A 22,998-nucleotide genomic window follows, 5' to 3' on the forward strand; every position below is an offset into this window, starting at 1 on the left:
CCCCTCCCCCCAAAAATGCCATATTACAACCTATGTGTTCTATAACCTGTTAATTAATATGCCTTGCGACTGTGATATATAGGCCTAAAGGCCGAAACAATAAGAAGACACAGTGGCAGAATAAATTCAACCACACCTTTGTTTTATCACAAAACCGGATAGCAACCTCTGTCCAGTGAAGTCCACAAAGCATATAACATGTACAATAACAGATAATTACATGACCAAGCAAGTTAATGTTTCCGCCATTTTCGGACCACTAAACAGCTATTGATTTAGAACCACAGACAATCAACATTTCAACATCATCAAATCACCTATGCTTAGTCTAATAAAGTGGCAACTAAAAGATACCAAAAACAATTTAGCCCAATCAACGTAAGCTAAATATGATGTGGCTGTCCATGGTTCTGATTTCTGTGTATGTGTGTGTGCGTGCGCATTTCAGCAAGTAGAAAACATGTTGACTCACCCTACTTATAGAGAAATGCCAATTCCATCCTCCTCTCTTTAATGTTAACGAAACGGTCTATCACTCTGTCATACAGTGCACGCTTTTATATTTTGTTGTCCTAGCCTACCTGGCTAAAATGCTTGCTCGCTAGCATAATTTCAATTCATGGGCAACGTTAGCTAGTTAACATTAGCCTTCTACATCTAGCTACGTATTGAACTTCCATCCTCTCAGGCCAGGGGCACAACAATGTATTAATTAATGGTTGGATCAGAATCGCCGTTATAATCATCGGCCAGTACGGAGAATTAAGTAAAACCACAAGTCCAAATCCCTATCTCCATCCATGGCTAATTTAGGAAATTGACAATTTTAGCTAGCTGGCTAGCTAGCCACTGGAGGACAACAACACAACAAGATGCAACAATTCAAGTTTTTCTGTCAATGATGCTCTCAATGGTGACGCCAAATCCAAGCTGGTTTCCCTTTACACATTATTTTGGTGCACCAGGACTATTCACAGTTGAGCTCGCTCAGTTTAGCTCAATGCTGATTGGTAAATGTTTTATACTTTTTTTGTCAAGGGAGGACAGATGCTTGCTGGCTTCCCTTGCCTTCAATGCTACGGGTGGCAACAATGTCATACTTGTTTGAACCAGACAGCATCAGATAGATGGCCTACATGTAGAGAGACAGAGGGGCGCTGTTTCGCTCGCTCAGATGGTTTCTCCTGTGAGATACATTCAGTCTCTTACAAAATGAAGGAAAATTATGAAACACAGATAGTGGGCATCTGAAGCCTGGCTTCCCTTGGCATCCATGAATAAACGCTACTGAATATTTGACTAAAACATAGTAATTTCAAGCCTTTCAGATGGGACGTTAAAACGGGATTCCTGACTCTCTGTGCTCATTCAAAATCCCATGGCACTTATTGTAAGACGAGGGGTGTTCTTCCAGGTGTCTTTTCTCAATACCTCAGCACGATTAGAGGGAGTGAGCCTCTGACTGGAGACTAGGCAAGTCAGTTAAGAACAAATTCTTATTTACAATGACGGCCTACAAATATGTGGACCGTGTCGAAAGCATGCTGAGCTGCAGGGAGGAGGTGGTGGTGAGGTTAAAAAGCAGAACTCTGGGTTGGACCAGCCCCCTCTGCTCTGCGCTTCACACCTAGACAGGCTGTTTATAACTAGTAGTCTAACTCTGAAGCCCTCTGATACGTCTAGAAACTAAGCAGAGAGCGCTTCATGGGGCGGAAATGGATGTTGGTGGTGGCGGTGGTCAGGTGTATTATTGTCATTGTGATATAGTTGACTCAGCCTGATTACTTGCTAGTGTGTATCAAGTGTGATAGAAGCAATACACTGAAATATATCTGTCCCTCTCTGATCCCTGTCAGGGATACCACTGTTATAATGTCGGGGAGTTGGGGTTTTGCCTCCCCTCATGTTGTTGTTTACTGTTACGGCTTTGTGTTTGACTGAGTGAACCCACATGAAAAAATACATTATTTTTTTTCTCATACTGGCCCCCCGTGGGAATCGAACCCACAACCCTGCCGTTGTAAACGCCATGCTCTACCAACTGTGCTACACGGGACTACATACTGTAGTTTCACTTGATCATGTGTAGTACTTACTATAGAATGTAGTATTATACTGTAGAATACTACACTACACACTGTAGTTTCCCTTCATCATGTGTAGTACTTACTATAGAATGTTGTAGTATATTGTAGAATACTACAGTAGTATCTGTAAAAAAACACTGTAGCAAAAACGCTACACTTTACTACAGTATTTAATTTGAGTATACCCTGCCCATTCCCCTCCCCCATATCCCAATTATTGCCACCCATATGTGAGAAACCTGCACGCCAAGTATAGACAATATACTGTGTTCCCTACAGGTTATAGAAAAGAGAAGAAGCTCTGAATTGTCCATTCAGATCCCAGTTCTATCTAACTACAGGTTATGGAAAATGTGCTCTTTTAGCATTTCTACAGTAGGTTTCCTGAAGGAGAAAGCCTCCACTTCTATGTCAAATATAATAAAACAGAAACACTATAGTAAATACTACAGTAATGTCTGCAAAAACACTATAGTGAATACTATAGCATTTATACCATAGTATACTATAATATTTTTTTCATATGGGAATGAGCATAGTTGTGACATGGTTCTGACATGCCTCATTTCCCAACAGAATGTTTTTTTTCCAACACAATTTCATCCTATCATGTTCTACCATATGATCACATGGCCTTGTTATGTCTGGTCGATCCAAGACAGGAGACAAAAAGAAAACGATTTAGGGCTTGATTAAATCCGTAGCGCATTGTAGCGCAATTGACATTTAAAGGCAATGTTCCTGCATTAGCGGAGACTGCATTCATGGTAAAAGCTGCACATGTCGTCTCAATCGGAAATGACCTTTTCATTTCAATCGCGCGATAACACGGATTGAATCAAACCGTTAGCCTCAAGAGAGAAAAGAAAGAAAGAGAGAGAGAGAAATAATTGAGAGAAAAGATGTCGAGAAGCCAGGCCAGAATCAGGTCACTGTACTTGTGTTGTAACTTCCAATCATTCTTAGACTGTGCAGTAGGAGAAAGACCTCTCTGCCAGAGGCTAATGAATACAGCCTGGATCACATCAGATGACCAGGAGGTCATGTGATGGCGCTGTTCAAAGAAACAAGGAAGCAAATAAACAAACAAACAGATCGAGAGCAGCGCTGTGGAGCGGGCCATTAATGAAGCGTGACATCATTGTGTCTGAATAGAATATATTGTTCTCTGAGCTCACATTTCACTCTGAGACTTCTCCATGACACCCAGCCTATTCATTTGTGTGTACAGTGTGTGTGCGTGTGTGTGTACCCTTGACTTCACTATGTTTGTTTTGAGTGCTGACGTTTTATTTTTATTTTTTATGTGTGTGTATTTTCATTACTGGTGTTTGGACAATCTACCCTCTGCCTAAGATAAAGATTCTAGTCGTTATTGACAGTGTCAACATGGTGGACACCTGGAGAAAGGGACAGTGTGCAGTCTGTAGGACATGTTCTGATGAGGTCTGACTGCAATAGGGACTACTATAGGGTCATCTCTCTCCCTTCTACTCTCTATGTGACTCAAAACAGAGTCCAGTCAGTGAGAATAGAATGAATATAGCCTTGTTCCAGATCCCGTACAATCGATTAAAGTGAGCTAAAATAAATCAAACTCTGCTTTTTTGTTGAGTGCTCCAACTCCTTTCTACCTCAAATTAGTCCTTTTGGAAGTTTTTCTTGGTAAGCCCTTCTCTTGTTTGAGATCTGTTTGTGCTTTTGCCTACTCCATTGTCATTGTCAAGTTGGCAATAGAGTTGGCAATACAGCAGAAACAGACTGGCACCCAGGCTAGAATGAATAGCCCACCCCAAGTAATCCTGGAGACTTTGATCATCTAACATCAAACCCAGCAGCAGCAGAGACCCTCCAGCCAGTAGCCAGTCCAGCCAGAACTGCCTCCCCCCAGTCACAGCCAACAGCAACATGACTTCATCTGCTAATAGAAGGAATGAACCCACCTCGCTGGTGGACACATTTCTCCCCATGTTTGTTTGGCTTCTGAACGACAGGGCAGGAAGAGGTCAGAGCCAGCGGAGGAGGTACAGGGTAGTCACTATATGGCCATGCTAGAAATGACAAACGTGGCAATAGCATCATTGCTTATTAGCAACAACATGAGGTACTTCGTCTAGATTTACTGGGGTTAGAATGATAGAAAGGTTCTTAAAGTCCTGCCGTCCTGACGGATGGAGTTATGTCAGGTGTTTACCTTGGGCTGGGCAACTCTGCCTCTGAGCACTCTGGGTAGCTCATTCTAAAGCAGTAGAGGGAGAGCAGAGGATGACGGTGACGGAAAGAGCAGGGAGGAGAGAGGAGGCAGAATTGAGAGAGCGGAGGAGCCAGGCAAGAGGGGAGTCAAGCGAGAGTAGCGCATGAGAAAGTAGGAAAGGGGGAGGAAAAACAAAGGAGGAATATGGCAGGATAGAGAGCGGGAGAGGAGGGCCTCCATAATTTATCAGTCAGTCATAATGAAGGCCTTGGCCCGAGGAGGAGCAGGCGGGAAACCTAATCCTTGGCAACACAAAGACGCTGGCTAGAGATGTAGCCCTGTCTCCAGGCAAACTAACTACCTCAATCTGCCAACAGATATGATTGCACCCGCTCCCATTGTCTGAATACATACTGTACAAACACGCAAATAGATACTCAAATAACCTACATGCATTTAGATATAGACTGCTTGGAAGCTCAGTACACTATGCTGCCCATACACTATGCTAACCCAGATACTGGGAAAGAGAGAATGTGTTGTTACCCACACCACAAGTCACTCCACTGAAAAGGGAGGTTTGGTTATGTCATCTAGCCTAGGTGCCAGACTGTTAATGCATTAAACAATACTACATTGTTGCCTCGGCTTGTTTGGCCAACCAGATTGGCTAAAGCAGAAAGACACTGGCAGCCAGGCTAATAATATTATTATCATCCACATCAAGGCTAGGAGGCTAGCAGAGCTACAGTGTGAGGAGGAGGCAGTGTTGAGAGCATTGGAAGCTGCTGAAGGCCTATATCTGCCTCAGTAGAAGCACAGTAATTTTCCTAGAACGCCTAGCAGGGCTTAGTGTGGATCGGCTGGGGTCTGTCTTCGGGTCAAGGGGGAAAGGTGGGGGGGGGCAGTGGTTGTGGAGTCATTTGGCTGGTATAAATCTTTCTGTAGCGCTGGTCAACAGCAGCAGCATGGCAGGGTGTGGTGTGGTGTACTGGGATAGTGTGAGAGTGTGTTGTGATTAGGGCTACTACTGTGGTTTGGTTTGGGGTAGATGGACATTATGACCTCGAGTAGGTCTGTGGAGACAGAGTTCTGGTCTGGCCTATAGCAGGGTGTGGTGTTGACTAACAGAGTTGGAAGGTTAGTGTGGGAGTAGTAAGGATGGGGGGCCTTTGTGGTTCTGGGTATTGGGACAGGCCTGGTCTGGAGTGTGTCTCACTGTCTGTGTTGTTGACTCCTGTTCAGTAGCAGAAGTAGCAGACCGAGCTGGGTGTGGTGGGCTACCAGTGTTGATGTTTGGCAGGGAGAAAAGCAAAGATCTTGGCCTCCCTCAAATGTGCTGTTATTGATTCCTCACTGGGTGAAAGAAAGATGGTGGGTTTGGTGAGCAGCAGAGACAGAAATAGAGGGACTGTGGGAGAGTGTACAGGAGGGAGTGTGTAATGTCAGTGTGTACAGGAGGGAGTGTGTAATGTCAGTGTGTACAGGAGGTTGCCTCTCTCTCGGCCCTCCATTTGCGTGTTTACGGCTCCGCCATATGCACAAGTGTCCCAAAACTGAGGGAGTGAAATTGATCGAGGGTGTACAGTAGGGGCTAGGTTGCAAGCTCCAGAGCGAAGTGCTATCCCAACACACACCGTGATGTGTTTAGAGTTGACGCAATTTAATGCAAAAATAATGGAGAGGCCTGCGTGATTATATGATGATATTCCCCTCGCCAGTCTGGAAGTCAACCTCGGAGTGATAACGGAGGGCCCTCCGAGTGAGTTGGTAGGGGAGGGAGGGAGGGAGGGAGGGAGGGAGAGAGAGAGAGAGAGAGAGAGAGAGAGAGAGAGAGAGAGAGAGAGAGAGAGAGAGAGAGAGAGAGAGAGAGAGAGAGAGAGAGAGAGAGAGAGAGAGAGAGAGAGGAGAGAGAGAGAGAGAGAGAGAGAGAGAGAGAGAGAGAGAGAGAGAGAGAGAGAGAGAGAGAGAGAGAGAGAGAGAGAGAGAGAGAGAGAGAGAGAGAGAGAGAGAGAGAGAGAGAGAGAGAGAGAGAGAGAGAGAGAGAGAGAGAGAGAGAGAGAGAGAGAGAGAGAGAGAGAATGTCATAGGGCCTGCTTTCTCTTGACCAGTGTTCTGATGTTAGCTATGTCATGTTCCAGCATGTTGGCCTACTCTCCTCTCTTCTAGTAAATATACCTGTGCCACACCCTGTATGGGAGAGGTCACCACCTGGCTCTTATATATGACCCAGATATACCAACTCCCTTACTAACATTACCAGCATGCTGCATTGGATGCCACCATCAAGCCATCCTATTCCATAGGCCTATATACTGTATATGCCAACTGTTTTATACATGATCCTGGGTATTCTTGTGGTGCTGGATGAAGAGGTCATGTTCCTGCTCTGTTGACCCATGCCCTGTAACATGTATAGTGCTGCTGACCTGAACCAGACTATATTAACTATTCAGGAGCCCAGAGCTGTCCACGCAACCACTAGGTGACTTTGACTGACACTATCATAACTGCCAGGGGACTTTCTTGGAAGTCGTATGTGTGTGTGTGACAGGGGTATAGTGTTACCCTGTGGCTTTTTCAATGTGTTCTGTCTATCACTGGTCACTGGCCATACCCGTATAGCTCAGATTTGTTGTGTTAATCCAGGTTGGTAAATGGCCACAGTGTGTTCCTTTTTAGGGTGGGATTGGCGAGAGGTCTATGTGTGTGTGTTGTGTCTGACAGTGTTGAGTTGTTCCCATCAGCAGGCTTGGCTGTGCTGTTGTTATGCCTGATTGGATATGATATGGAGTTGTCTATTATCTATACTGTTGCCTAGTCACTTTGTCCCTAGCTATATGTACATAGCAACCTCAAGTACCTCCAATCGCTGCACATGGTCTCAGCTCTGGTATTCTCTGTATTTAGCATGTTATTTTGACTCGTTATTGTTATTCATTATTCACTGTGTATTTATTCCTTGTGTCACAATTTCTCTATATATATTTTTTAAACTTTATCTCTAACTCTGGAAAAAGTAAACATTTCACTGGTAGTCTACACCTGTTGTTTATGAAGCATGTGACAAATAAAATTAGATTAGATTTGATTGTTGCTTCTCAGTTCTGTTGCTCAGGGAAGTGTCATCTTAACACTGATGCCCAGTCAGCTGTGAATTTGATTTGACACCTGCCCACTCTGATGCTTTCATTTTGCACCATTTAGAATGTATTTTTTTCAAACTCTCTATCAATACATTTTAACTGCTTGATAACTGAAATATTATATTGTATTAGATACAGTGAGGTCTGAAATTATTGACATAGCCCTTAGACATGCTAACCTCTCACCGTTACCAATAGCAGGGGAGGTTAGCATGTCTTAGAGGTATGATCTTTGACTCTCTGAAACTTTCTCACTCATCATTATTCACGATTCATTCAGGATTATCTGTAATTATGGTGGCATCCACATGAATGTAAAAGCGTTAAGAAATATATTATATTCTTATTTACAATAAAAGTGACTCCAAAATGACACAATACATTATTTACCATTAATTTCTATTGGGCACAAAGTAATCTGAAAACACAACCAAAACGAACTGCAAATGCATCCAGCAAGGTATTTCTCTAAGCAATTATATTAGTATCAAATAATATATTTCCCCCATTTTGTTGAGCATACAAAATAGCACATGATTTTTTATTTTTTATTTAATATAGTCATTATTGCTCATCTTTATCAAGGGTGTGAATCATTTTGGAGCCCACTGTACGTATGTATGTGTTTGCCATGTGACCAGCATGGTTTTCTCAGAATACTGTGTGTGTGTGTGTGTGTGTGAGAGCCACATACACAACAGGAAACAGTAAATTACCCCCCCTTCCTCCTAACAGTTGCCAGGTGTGTGTATGCGTGCCTGCGTGCATAGGCCTATTCATGTGTGTGTGTGTGTGTGTGTGTGTGTGTGTGTGTGCGTGCCCCCCCCCCCTTCTCCTTGTGCCATCCTTCCGTAATGCTTCAGTAAGTGAGCAGAGTTTTCCACTGGGGGCACACCTGCAGCCTGTCATTATGCAAATATACTTGCCTTAGTGTTTTGTCAGCATTTATATTTAACATCTCACCAACTTTGGTGACACCATAAGGCAATTCCATAGACTACACATCATGTGTCTCTTCTCACTCTCACATGCATTATGATGGTACAGCAGTGTCTCCGGGATTACGTTGATTTTAGAGATGGTGAAATTATCAAAAATATATTAATTAGGTATTAATCTATTCTCTCTCTCTCTCTCTCCCCCGCTCTCTCTCCCCCTCTCTCTGTCTCTGTGTGTGTCTGTCTGTCTGTTGTAGTTCCCAGAGTGTGGCTTCTATGGCATCTATGACAAGATCCTGCTATTTAAACATGACACAGGCACCAACAACATCCTGCAGCTGGTCAAGGCTACCCAGGACATCCAGGAGGGAGACCTGGTGGAGGTGGTTCTCTCTGGTGGGTAGCAGTCTCTCATCCACTTCTGCTCTCTTTTCATCCACCCATCCTCTTCTCCCTTACTCATCCTTTCATCCACCTATCCTCATCTTCCTGCTCCCCTCCTCTTTTTCTCTCTGGTCCTCTCATCCTCTTATTCCTCCTAACCCTCTCTGTTCCTATCCCTCGCATCCTTATGTTATTGAACACTAAATAGAGCCACAGGAAACATGCATAACACCTTGCACTCAACACCATGTGTGTTTGGACAATTTGGCTCTATACTCCAGCATTTTGGATTTGGGCCAAGCATAATCTGAAACACAACCAAAACAAACTGCAAATGCATCCATTTGCAGAGTCACAAGCTTTGTGTAATCATTGTGTGCAGGGAATATAGGACCAAATTCAAAAATGTTGACTACTTTTGAAATGTTTGACTACACTATAAGTGAATTTGTCCAAATACTGATGACTTCTGCAAATGGGGGACTAGATACAAACAGAGCTTTCATTTCTAACCGGATAAACAAATGTGTGAAAATACCCTCAAATAAAAGGTGACATTCTGTAATGTTGCCTCATATGAAACATTTGATCTCAACTCCAAAATGCTGGAGTATAAAGCATATTCACAGACAGTATATCATTGCTAAAGTGATTGACAGATTGATACCCTGGTTGAAACCCAGACTGACTGTTGTGTTTCTCTGTGTGTTGTCTGTTTGCAGCTGCTGCCACCTTTGAGGATTTCCAGATCCGGCCTCATGCACTGAATGTCCACTCGTACCGCGCCCCAGCCTTCTGTGACCACTGTGGAGAGATGCTGTTTGGACTGGTCAGACAGGGCCTCAAATGTGACGGTACGAGAGACAGAGAGAGAGAGAGGGGGGGGGGGAGGGGGGGGGGTTGTTCTGCCGGCCTGATAAGTATTTTGTCTGAAGAAGGGCATTGGTTTATATTTAAATTACGCTCTTATCCAGAGCGATTTACAGTTAGGGCATTCATCTCAAGATTCATCGCTAGGTGGGAAAACCACATATGTCAGTGATAGTAAGTACATTTTAACTCAATAAAGTAGCTATCTGCAAAGTCATTTCCCCTTTGTGTGTGAGCTCAACTCCCCAACTCCTCCCCCTTCCTTTCTCTCTCTCTCTATCTCTATCTCTATCTCTATCTCTATCTCTATCTCTATCTCTATCTCTATCTCTATCTCTCTCTCTCTCTCTCTCTCTCTCTCTCTCTCTCTCTCTCTCTCTCTCTCTCTCTCTATCCGTCTATGCCTCTCTCTCTCTCTTTCTCTCTTTCTCTCTCTCTCTCTCTCTCTCTCTCTCTCTCTCTCTCTCTCTCTCTCTCTCGCTCTCGCTCTCGCTCTCGCTCTCTCTCTCTCTCTGTGTGTGCCTCTCTCACTCTCTGTCCTCCCCTGCAGGCTGTGGACTGAACTACCACAAGCGCTGTGCCTTCAGCATCCCCAACAACTGCAGCGGTGCTCGCAAGCGGCGCCTGTCCACCACGTCTCTGACCAGTAGCCAGTCGCTACGTCTGTCCACCAGTGAGTCCCTGAGCAGCGTGGGGACCAGCTCAGTCAGCAACTGCATGGAGGATGCCAGCCTGATCCGCTCTCACACCACCCAGACGCTCCCGAACTCCACCTGTACCACATCAGCATCCCTGGGCCTGTCCCCCAGCACCTCCATCACTAGGCCCATGGTCCGCGCTAACACTCAGATGGTACTTCATCCACTCAACTCCTCCTAGAGTGTCTGTCTTTAATAGTACACTGCTCCGTGCAGAGTTGAGGTCAATTCGATTTCAATTCAATCAATTCAGGATGTAAATTTACTCATTGCTTTTCAGGAAAATTGGAGTGATGTCAGTTTACGTCCCGGAATTGACTGTGTTGAAATGGGATTGACCCCAACCATAGCTCTGTGTGATAGTCATGGAAAGCCAACACTCTGATTTACATACCTAGAAATACCATGGATAGATCAGTATAATTGTAGTTTCTTCGTCTCCTTCCGTCCCCAGCCGCGGACCCCGAGCGAGGCGCGGCGGTTCTACACGGGCCGGCCGGTGCACCTGGACAAGATCCTGATGAGCAAAGTGAAGGTGCCGCACACGTTCGCAGTGCACTCCTACACGCGCCCCACCGTGTGCCAGTACTGTAAGAGACTGCTCCGGGGCCTCTTCAGACAAGGGCTGCAATGCAAAGGTTAGTATGGGGTCAAAGGATAGTGTGGGGTCAAAGGTTAATGTGGGGGTCCCAGGGGTTTATCAAGAGGGGGATAACTTATTTGGAGTGCATATTGGAAGAAGATAAACTGTCTAACAATGACGTTGATTGTTCGTGTTGTGTCGTAGACTGCAAGTTCAACTGCCACAAGCGCTGTGCGTACAAGGTTCCCAATGACTGCCTGGGGGAGACAATAGGAGGTAAAGAAGACAAACACATCTATGTTGTATCATGTTGTGTCATGTTGTATGATGATGTTGTCATGTTGTATGATGATGTTGTCATGTTGTATGATGATGTTGTCATGTTGTATCATGATGTTGTCATGTTGTATGATGATGTTGTCATGTTGTATGATGATGTTGTCATGTTGTATCATGTTGTGTCATGTTGTTAAAAGTGTGGCCATGATTTGTCCAGCCACACTTCAGATAACATTATCTATAGCAGGGATGGGCAACTTTGATGGGGGTGGGCGCCACAAAAAAACAGAACTCATCATGAGGGGCCGCAGTGGCTTGTGGGTCTGCGTACCCACATCCATACCCTCTAATATTATATGCAATATTAGTACTTATATAGAGTACTAATATTATATAGTACTTACTTCTCAATTTTTTTGTGGATTTTCTCAGACAACAGAAGTGGTAAGTACTGCCTACTTACATACTGGTATAATGGGGCTTTGTAATGGAAGGTGGTGTTACCCTATTTTCTTTGTCTATTCTCTAGATATCTTTGTAGTCATGTGTGTCTGGCTCTGTCCTTCTTTCTCCTCCAGACATGTTGAGTCCCAGTGTGGACCACGAGGTGCCTATGGACTATGCCGACTCAGACAAGTCTTCTCTGATGGACGATTCAGACGAGGCCTGCAGCATCCCTGGTTCTTTCTCCCCTGAGAGCAGCCAGGATGGGGTCAGTGGGGACCAGAGGTACATACGTACGCACACGCACAATAACACGCACACACACACGCACACACACACCTACACCTAACACTGTCACTCTGTTCCTCAGCGCTAACATCCCATTGATGAGGGTGGTTCAGTCTATGAGGCAGACCACCCGTCGCTCCAGCACATCCATCAAAGAGGGCTGGATGGTGCACTACAGCAACAAGGACACACTGGTAAAACTACTGACTGACTGGCTGACTGACAATGTGAAACATTTTCTCTACCACACCAGATTCCATTTTTTCTCGCTCTCTCTCTTTTTATTTGATTTTTTAAACTTTCAGATACATTTTCTCTATCACACCAAATGTTACTTTTTTCTACTTCTTTTCTAAAACGTTCATAAAAAACAAACAATTATATTCTATTTTAAGGGTACCTAATTAACACTTTATAAGGCATTTATAAATTGTGTTCACTGTTTATTAATCATTACTCCCACATTTGTAAATGTTATTAAGCTAGTTAATCACACATTTATATATATATATTTCCTTAAACATCCTGTTTTGTGTGCTTATTCTTTTACCAGGTACTGCTGGAATGTCTACCAATGGCTAACCGATTAAACTCAACGATTTACGATGGAGTTGTGCGGCAACTAACGTGGGCGGACTGGAGCTCCGACGTCATATAAAATGACGTTTTTATAAAAAGATCACTCATTTAATCTCCCAAAGAATACCCCGCAATTACACACAACATTTTTCTGTGTAATTGTGGGCTATACAATGGTGCTGAAAAACAAAAAAACAAACAAAAAAACATTTTATGTGATGTCGGCACTCCAGTCCGCCCACACTAGTCGCCGCTCAACTCCATCGTAAATCGTGGTGTTGAGTTTAGTCAGCTAACCAATGGCATGTCCATCTTTTTGTGAGAACACTGGTCACTAAATACATGTATAAAGTATTTATAAAGTATAAATAGCACTCACTTCAGATTCGGGAAGGCAAAAAAAACGTAACTAATGATTAGTAAATGTTGGAGTAATGATTAATAAATTGTGAACACACAATATATAAAGGCCTTATAAATGGTTTATTAGGTATCCTTAAAATAGTGTTACCAGTCTACTTCTTTTCTAAAACTTTTAGAGAAGGTTTGTTCTCCATGACATTGACACACTCTGTTTATCATTCCCTCTACCTCTCCAATCTTCCATCTCTTCTTCACAATGTTTTCTGTTGGAGTTTCTCTTACCTCTATAACTCTGACCTCCTTCGCCGTTAATGCTCTTCCTTTTCATCTCTGTGAAAGTGTGTTTGTGTATCTCCGGCTGAGTGTGATAGATGGAGTATAACTGCTCCCTACTGCACTAAAGTACTCAGAGACGTGTGTTGAATTCACATCCACAGCCTCTTTTTTCCCTTCGCCTTCCTCTTAGAAAGTGTTGCTGTTTACCTGAACTCAGACCTGAGATACTTCCTGCTTACCTGTCCTGCTTTTCACTGTTACTGTCTCTTTTCTCTCTCTTCCTTCCTACCATTTCCTTTCCTTTCTTCCTCTCCTCCACCTCTCAGCTTGCCATCCTCATCGTTCTCCTTGTCCACGCTTCCGGGACCACAGCTTAACCTTTGACCCCTCAGTGAACCTTGGTTGACCCCTGAACCCTTTACCCCATGTCCCCTCCTACTCCTCCTGCACCTCCACAGAGAAAGCGGCACTACTGGCGTCTGGACTGCAAGTGCATCATCTTGTTCCAGAACAACACCACCAACAAGTACTATAAGGTATTGGATTCTCCAGCACCACTCAACTAGATTAGCAACACAATAAACTTCACAGGTGCTATATGAGTCGGGTGTCAATCAATCAATCAACTTTATTTTATAGAGCCCTTTTTACATCAGTACTGGTCACAAAGTGCTTATACAGATACCCATTCTAAAACCCAAAAGAGTGTGCGATGCAGATGTAGATGGTCTCTCACAGTAAAAGTCTACACACCCCTTGCAGAGTTTTGACAATTTGCTGCCTTAAAGTTGAATCTAAAAAGGGATTGAATTAGATTCTTCTCCTATTGATCTACACAACCTACTACACATTTTCAAAGTGAAAGAAAAATGATAGAATGTAAATAAAGAAAAATGTCTTGATTGCGTTTGTCTTCACATATTAACTTGATTGCGTACATCCCCTGTCCTCACGTCCTTCCCCCTGTCCTGTAGGAGATCCCTCTGTCTGAGATTCTGGAGGTGCGCCCCGCAGGTGACTTCACCCTGGTTCCTCCGGGCACCAGTCCCCACTGCTTCGAGCTTGTCATGGGCGCCATGCGCTACTTTGTAGGGGAGGACCCCAACATCCACGTCCCCGCACTGCCCTCCACCACCCCACAGGCCTTCCCGCCCACACCCCCCTCCCCCAGCAATGTGGTACCCAATAGCGGCGTGGGGCGGGAAGTGGCCAAGGCGTGGGAGGGTGCCATTCGCCAGGCCCTCATGCCAGTCATCTTCCAGGATGCACCACCGGTAGAGGGACACACTCCCCACAGTAAGAAATATAACTTCACAATAATAATATGGTCATTTAGCGAAACTTTAATTCCCAAGTGTCTTAGTTCTAACGTTCCAACCAAGTTAGCCATCTAAAGAACAGAATCATGGGGTCTGGATCTGATCTCAGTCTAGCTCTTAGCACTGCTGTTTGTGATCTGGGGAAAGGGGGCTGGTGTTGAGGGAGATTTACAGTGAAAGGCTTCTGAGTGGTATGCAGTCCAAAGCTCGAGGAACTCAGAAGCTTGTTTTCAGAGCTCTTTGCGCACACACACACACGCACACGCTCTCTCTGTAGTGACCCCACATAAGCTCAGATGGAAGTCCTGTATATCTTAGTGTGGATGGTTAGCATTTTTTACTTTGATCCGCAGGACAGGCTTCTGTCAGCATCTCAGTGTCCAACAGTGTGATCCAGGAGAATGTGGTGAGTAGTCTCTTGACACACAGTCATAATACATGATCGTACATTATACACATTCACAATCATTACCAAGGACGTTGTGGTGATGATAATGATGATCAAATGTACGATAATGATGATGATTATGTTGCTGATGCTTTTTATCAATTTCTCCTCCAGGACATTGGTATGGTGTACCAGATATTTGCAGATGAAATCCTTGGTTCTGGGCAGTTTGGAGTGGTGTATGGAGGCAAGTGTCTCCAATCTTCTCCAATCTCTGTTTTGAGTCGTTGAATCACAATTAATCAGACTCCTGTAATTTCCTCTCTTCTTCCTGCCATCAGGGAAGCACAGGAAGACGGGGCGTGATGTGGCGGTGAAGGTGATTGACAAGCTGCGCTTCCCCACCAAGCAGGAGAGCCAGCTGAGGAACGAGGTGGCCATACTGCAGGTAACCACCAGGGGGAGACAGATACACATCTTCAATGGGTCTCCCACTACTAGTCTAGTTCATCAGCTGTGTGGCTGGTGGCTTACTGCTGCCACACAAAGATTGCGTCCCAAATGGCACCGTATTCTCTACATAATGCACTACCTTGGTAAAAAGTAGTGCAATATGTAGGGAATAGGGTGCCATTTGGGATTCAAACCTCGAATACACAACACGTTATCAGCAACAAAAGAGTGATCAAATTAAGATCCAACGTCTGTACAGGCCACAAGGGTCCATTTTTACATCATGGGGTTGTCATGCCAACTGCATTCAATTACATTAGCAGGTTTTGCAGCAGAATTATCTCTATGGGGTGCACTTAGATAAAGGTCAAGTGACAAATAAACACTGCCTTCGCACTATACTCTAACTGATACTCATTCTAATTCTCTCCTCTCTGTATCTTTCTCTCCCTCCCTGTGTGTCATTTCCCCTCTTCTGCCATTTCTCTCTTTTCTTCTCTGTCTCTCTCACTGTCTCTTGCTCTTTTTCCCCATTTTCCACATGCTTTCCCTCTCTCCCTCAACCCTCCCCTCTCTCCCTCTTCCTCCTCCCCCTCCCTCTCGCCATCTCTCAGAGTCTACGTCACCTGGGCATAGTGAATCTGGAGTGTATGTTTGAGACTCCAGAGAAGGTGTTTGTGGTGATGGAGAAGCTCCATGGAGACATGTTGGAGATGATCCTGTCCAGTGAGAAAGGCAGGCTCCCAGAGAGGCTCACCAAGTTCCTCATCACACAGGTCAGTGTGTGTGTGTGTGTGTGTGTGTGTGTGTGCACTCCCATACGACAACAAATACATTTTCAATGAATTTTTTAATAATTATTTAGGATACATGTGACATTTTTACAATTGGACAATCATGTATTTGTCCAATTGTAATGTTCCACGAAATGAGTGCCTTTTGCGGCCCTTTGATAAGTTAAGTAACAATTATGCACCAATATTTAATTTTTGAACGCCTGTTATATGAAATGAAGTCCCCTTTAATATAGACCACATGGAGAATTCAAAAAATGTGAATTTCAATATGAATAAAGACTTGCTAAAGTGCAAAAATTCTGCATTTTGACATGTCCCTCCGGGCACCCTCTGTGACTTCTAGGAAGATTTTAAACCCCAAAAATACTCCAGGTTTTCACCATCATTTAATTGGGTTCCCATCCAATTGGCGACAGATTTTCATGCAAATATTCTAAAATCTGCAAAAATAAAATATGTGCATTTTCCCACCAGTGGTGTGTTTCCACCAAACGGACTTGTTGCGGATAAAAATCAGTGTGTGATGACATAGTGCAAACTAAATGTACTTTTTTCTTGTTCTGAATAAAAATCTAAAGTTCAATGCATCGCATTTTTAACTCTATGGAAAGTTTTGTCACAAAAACTGTTGCATATTTAACGCAAACAAATGTGCCTACTTTGGTCTTGGCACGTGGGCTCTATAACCAACAGCTCTCAGATACAGTTCGGGTAGGCTGTGCAGGTAGGTTAGTCTACATGATGAGATTATTATGGATAAGAGCGAGAATATTTTTATTTGTCAAATGGCAGTCAAGCATCGATCATCATGTCACCAGAATTAGACCCTCGATATTTATTGGAGAGGAGCATCAAGCGCATCACCGTGCACTTTAACCCCCCTGTGAAGTTCATCATAATTTATTTCATCTGTAGCCTAATAAACTGCAAGGTTTCCCCAGTCGTAGTGGGAGGATCACACAACATATCATTGCGTGACTTCGGTACGATGGTTATTACTCCCTGTAGACTAGATGTCATAGCCATGCATTTCTGGAATATTGTCAGGCATTGCATGCATTTTAGGAAAGATGCAAATTTGAAATATATAGATTATTTAGTTTTTATCTGTATGGGTTTGATACTGTTTTGTATACAGTAAAAAAAAAAAAAATGTTAAGCCACATTTTAATACACTTATCTAGATGTGTTTGTGTGTGTTTCTCATATTTTCTCACATCATGAAAATCAACATGCGGTTTGGTGGTTACCGTTTCCTGTTGCTCACTCCACAGATCACTCACTATGTAACACATGTCCTAAGCGTATGTTATTTTGGGGGTGTTTTCTCACTCTGTGCGTTTAGTTCCTGTTACAGCCCAGAGAGTCTAAGCCAAATCCGGTTTGTGTGTGTAGATTCTGGCAGCCCTGAGGAACCTGCACTTTAAGAACATTGTCCACTGTGACTTGAAGCCTGAGAATGTCCTGCTGGCCTCTGCCGAGCCCTTCCCCCAGGTACATACACCTGTTATCACACTATCACACACACCATGACTCTACATATCCAAGGTAAGGTAGACAGCCCTTAACTCCATGTAATGCACCTTAATGCATATTATACAAATTCACCCTGACTTAATTCTACTCCAAAGTAGCGATTCACACAGTATTTCTTCTTCTTCTTCTTCTTCTTCTTCTTCTTCTTCTTCTTCTTCTTCTTCTTCTTCTTCTTCTTCTTCTTCTTCTTCTTCTTCTTCTTCTTCTTCTTCTTCTTCTTCTTCTTCTTCTTCTTCTTCTTCTTCTTCTTCTTCTTCTCACTCTTGTCTCTCCCTCACTTGTCGCCCCCCCCCCCCATTCTCCAGGTGAAGCTGTGTGACTTTGGCTTTGCCCGTATCATTGGTGAGAAGTCGTTCAGGCGTTCGGTGGTGGGCACCCCAGCCTACCTGGCCCCAGAGGTGCTGCTCAACCAGGGCTATAACCGCTCCCTGGACATGTGGTCTGTAGGAGTCATCATGTACGTCAGCCTCAGTGGCACCTTCCCCTTCAACGAGGATGAGGACATCAACGACCAGATCCACAACGCTGCCTTCATGTACCCACCCAACCCCTGGAAACAGATCTCACCTGATGGTAAGACACACACACACACTTGAACTCATGCATGGCAAATGCAAGTGTCTAACGCACGGGTAAGTATATCCAAATATACAGATTATCATGGCATACACATACAGTTCACATACTGTTATCACCTGTGTGCCTGTGTTCCTCTTCAGCCACTGACCTGATCAACAACCTGCTCCAGGTGAAGATGAGGAAACGCTACAGTGTGGACAAGAGCCTCAGTCACTCCTATCTACAGGTACGCTAGTCAACAGAAGCAGCTATACAAAAGTCCATTACCTACAGTGGAGACACCAGAGACACAAGGCCCCCTAACTGACTTATTTCTCATGTATCTATCCGTCCTCAAACCTCTTATCTCATCCTCTTATCTTCTTCCCCCTCCTCCCTATCCTCCCGTCATCCCTCCCTCCTCAACGTTTCCTCCCTCCCTCCCTCCATCCTCTCCAGGACTACCAGACGTGGTTGGATCTAAGGGAGCTGGAGACCAAGCTGGGTGAGCGCTACATCACCCACGAGAGTGACGACTGCCGCTGGCAGATGTTTGCCCGCGAGCACACACTCCCCTATCCAGCCCACCTGGTGCCCCCTCTGCCTGCGCCCGGCTCCGACGATGAGGCCGGGGAGGATGCAGACATGCAGGGGCTCACTGAGAGGGTCAGCATACTCTGAGAACCAGGAGAACCAGCAGAACCAGGACCCACGAGGGCCCAAGGGACTCAGACTGACCCAGGGAAGAGGAGGGGAGTGTGGGGAGCGAATGGGGAGAGAGAGGGGCTGGCTGGATGGATGGAGGTCTAGAGAGTGGGGAGGGTGAGGCTGGGAGGTTTAGCTGTAGAACAGTGCCTTCTATAGAGATGATCCCGCCCCTATCCGTCTACTAATGGTGTCCACTCTGGCCCAAGCCTGTCCAATCTCCAGACCCCATCCTTGACCCCTCTCTCATCGGTCCAGCTTAGCTCTTCAACCCTAGAACTCGTGGAGTGTAAGAGACTGCTCTTCTGTATCCCACAAGGACATACTGTACTGTATCCAGTGGTGTCAGGGGATGTGTAGAATACCATTGCTGCAGTGTGCTCATTCAGTCTAAACTGCAGTATGGCAGAGGTCAGTTTGGGTGAACACTCAAACTGCAAACTAAGCTCCTGGCGGAGGCACAACACGCTACTTTCTCTCCATCTCAGAAGCCTGGGGAAGCACATAAAATGCCCCCTCGGGTATGTCATCCTGGAGCCAGCCAGCCAGACAGACAGACAGACAGAGAGACAGCGAGAGAGAGAAAAAACATATTTAAGGACTCAATCCATTTATGCATGACTTACACCCACCCATAAGCAAATCCTTATGAACCTTTTTAATTGAATGTGATGACTGGAAGCGCCCTGCATGTACTGTCAGACCTGTTTGCTGCAGACCTCAGAGTTTATATAGTGCCTGTAAGTGGTAGATAAAGGGCTTACAATTGTAGGCAGCAGACCAGTGCTAGTGGACTGTCATGGTCTCAGAGAAAATCTGCAGTTCAAATGACAGCAAAGTAAAACAAAGCCAGAAATGGATGTACCAATCAAACATTACCCATTTAAAACTGTCGTCTGATACTATCCTAGTTGGTGCAACGCCATTATTGATGATGACTTATTAGTGAAGACTGAAGACTGCTCATCATCGGAGGTGCTAATTCACAAGCCATGGTGATTCGAGGGTGTCCTAGACCTGTAGACATACACTGTTACAATAAAGGCAATGTGGACGTTTTCTGAATAGTTTGTCATGGACACCATTAAACACCAATGGACAGTGGGGAAAATGCTATTGCTCTTTTAGTTATAGTAGAAAGACAATTAACTGCCCATCTCTGGAGTCAATGTGTGGGAGGAGGGGTTATGATATTGATTACTGACTATGAACCTAGCATGTCAACACGTTGCATGTCCATGTGAAGTAGATTTGTCTAGAAGAAAAGCATAGTTATGAAGGAATATTATGTACATGTATAACCATATCTTTATGTAGTGTAATCAATGTATGCTTGGAGAATGTAAACCTATGGAAGATCCCAGCATTTATATGTAACATCAGTACAAACCTTGACATACCATTTTTCATCTGTGTCATTTATTCAGCGCGTTGCCTCTTGAGACAGAAGATTAGGGGGAAATATGGAAGACTAAGGAGAATTATAGGGGGAAATAATGATGGTGATTATACATACCACTCATATCTATATCAAATCGCATCCTAGCACATACATTTTCATGACCTGCATCAGTCATGCTCATCAGACATTACCTGCTCAGAATTTCCATCACACTGCAACATATACCGTATGTGGATTGAATGACAGATTGAGAGAGAGAAACATTTATATAGAGAGAGCATCAATAATGCTTAATAATCAACATGTATGGATTATATTTTCTTCGCAAGATGTTTACTCCCCTTATGATTGACAGGCCAATATCTACCTACTTAATATACCATCATCCCATGTGGATGTCCTGCTTTCAAGGCCTTTTCACAGCCTGTCAATCAGTTCTGCTAGACAACCAGTGTAAATTACCATGCAGGGCCGAGTGTCTGTTGTCTGTTGATTTTTGTTATTTTCTTTCAGTTTGTGTCCAATTACGACCTAGACAACAAGGTAAGAGGAGTGCCTAACTAATCAGTGACCTTAATTGATCAATCATGTACAATGGAGGAGAGAAAACCGTAGACACTCGTCCCTCCATGAAATTAGTTTGATACCTGTGCCACTTGTCAAGATACAAAGACAGCGTTTTGCATTATTCTACACTGGCATATTATGAGAGCCTTGTGGCCAGCTGTGAAAGAAAGGACCACTTGTTTACATTTTTAAAATATACATATACAGTGCCAGTCAAAAGTTTGGACACACCTACTCATTCAAGGGTTTTTCTTTATTTTTACTATTTTCTACATTGTAGAATAATAGTGAAGACATCAAAACAATGAAATAACACATATGGAATCATGTAGCAACCAAAAAAGTGTTAAACAAATCAAAATATATTTTAGATTCTTCAACGTAGCCACCCTTTGCCTTGATGACAGCTGGGCACACTCTTGGCATTCTCTCAACCAGCTTCATGAGGTAGTCACCTGGAATTAACAGGTGTGCCTTGATAAAAGTTAATTTGTGGAATTTCTTTCCTTCTTAATGCGTTTGAGCCAATCAGTTGTGCTGTGACAAGGTAGAGTTGGTATACAGAAGATATCCCTATTTGGTAAAAGACCAAGTCCATATTATGGCAAGAACAGCTGAAATAAGCAAAGAGAAATGACAGTCCATCATTACTTTAAGACATGAAGGCCAGTCAATCCGGAACATTTCAAGAACTTTGAAAGTTTCTTCAAGTGTAGTTGCAAAAACCATCAAGCGCTATGATGAAACTGACTCTCATGAGGACCGCCACAGGACAGGAAGACCCAGAGTTACCTCTGCTGCAGAGGATAAAGTTCATTAGAGTTACCACATCAAGTAACAGACACATCTCAACATCAACTCTTCAGAGGAGACAGCGTGAATCAGGCCTTCATGATCTAATTGCTGCAAAGAAACCACTACTAAAGGACACCAATAATAAGAAGAGACTTGCTTTGGCCAAGAAACACGAGCAATGGACATTAGACCGGTGGAAATCTGTCCTTTGGTCTGATGAGTCCAAATTTGACATTTTTGGTTCCAACCGCCATGTCTTTGTAAGACGCAGAGAAGGTGAATGGATGATCTCTGCATGTGTGGTTCCCACTGTGAAGCATGGAGGTGTGATTGTGCTTTACTGGTGACACCATCTGTGATTTATTTAGAATTCAAGACACACTTAACCAGCATGGCTACCACAGCATTCTGCAGCGATTGTTTTTCAACAGGACAATTACCTAACACAAATACAGGCTGTGTAAGGGCTATTTGAACAAGAAGAAGAGTGATGGAGTGCTGCATCAGATGACCTGGCCTCCACAATCACCCGACCTCAACTCAATTGAGATGGTTTGGGATGAGTTGGACCGCACAGTGAAGAAAAAGCAGCCAACAAGTGCTCAGCATTTGTGGGAACTCCTTCAAGACTGTTGGAAAAGTATTCCAGGTGAAGCTGGTTGAGAGAATGCCAAGAGTGTGCAAAGCTGTCATCAAGCAAAGGGTGGCTACTTTGAAGAATCTAAAATCTAAAATAAATGTTGATTTGTTTGCACTTTTTTGGTTACTACTTGATTCCATATGTGTTATTTCATAGTTGTGATGTCTTCGTTATTATTCTATAATGTAGAAAATAGTAAAAATAAATAAAAACCCTTGAATGAGTAGGTGTGTCCAAACTTTTGACTGGTACTGTATATGCCATTTAGCAGGTGCTTTTATCCAAAGTGACTTAGTCATGCGTGCATACATTTGCGTATGGGTGGCCCCAGCAGGAATTTAAACCACGACTCTTGATGTTGCAAGCACCATGCTCTACCGATTTAGCCACACAGGACCAAACTGAATGGTGAGTTCTTCACTATCCTGCAGGGTCTGACAGAGGGACAATTGTTGCTCCTACTGGTTGGTAAGTGGCCATCTCATACAGCAGGTAAAAAGGACATCACACTCTGAACCTTTTTGGTGGCAGCAATAAACCCATCAGACAAGCGTTCAAATACATGTGTATTTGAGTATTTGTTATTTAAATTAGTATTTCCAAATAATCAACTACTTCTATTGGAAGTATTTGAAATATATTTTAAATAATGTTCTATAAATAGCCTACTATTTGAAAGTATTTTTGAATACCAGGATTAAATGCATGG

At 43.8% G+C, this 22,998-nt stretch overlaps 1 protein-coding gene across 1 annotated transcript in view; it reads left to right on the forward strand.

The window, feature by feature from the left end:
* LOC121562133 (serine/threonine-protein kinase D2-like) overlaps positions 1-20,285 on the forward strand; it is a 47,018-nt gene extending 26,733 nt beyond the window's left edge. The window contains exons 2-18 of the mRNA XM_041874501.2: positions 8,623-8,761; positions 9,472-9,603; positions 10,170-10,471; positions 10,772-10,955; positions 11,105-11,176; positions 11,758-11,908; positions 11,994-12,105; positions 13,588-13,665; positions 14,104-14,425; positions 14,802-14,854; positions 15,011-15,083; positions 15,178-15,284; positions 15,904-16,065; positions 17,482-17,580; positions 17,928-18,195; positions 18,342-18,427; positions 18,640-20,285. Coding sequence (XP_041730435.2) covers positions 8,623-8,761; positions 9,472-9,603; positions 10,170-10,471; positions 10,772-10,955; positions 11,105-11,176; positions 11,758-11,908; positions 11,994-12,105; positions 13,588-13,665; positions 14,104-14,425; positions 14,802-14,854; positions 15,011-15,083; positions 15,178-15,284; positions 15,904-16,065; positions 17,482-17,580; positions 17,928-18,195; positions 18,342-18,427; positions 18,640-18,861 — 2,562 coding nt within the window. The 3' untranslated portion in view covers positions 18,862-20,285. The remainder of the gene's footprint in view (positions 1-8,622; positions 8,762-9,471; positions 9,604-10,169; positions 10,472-10,771; positions 10,956-11,104; positions 11,177-11,757; positions 11,909-11,993; positions 12,106-13,587; positions 13,666-14,103; positions 14,426-14,801; positions 14,855-15,010; positions 15,084-15,177; positions 15,285-15,903; positions 16,066-17,481; positions 17,581-17,927; positions 18,196-18,341; positions 18,428-18,639) is intronic.
* Positions 20,286-22,998: the final 2,713 nt, after the last annotated feature.

Source organism: Coregonus clupeaformis, chromosome 5 (genome assembly GCF_020615455.1).
Source record: "Coregonus clupeaformis isolate EN_2021a chromosome 5, ASM2061545v1, whole genome shotgun sequence".
Taxonomy (NCBI): Eukaryota; Metazoa; Chordata; class Actinopteri; order Salmoniformes; family Salmonidae; genus Coregonus; species Coregonus clupeaformis.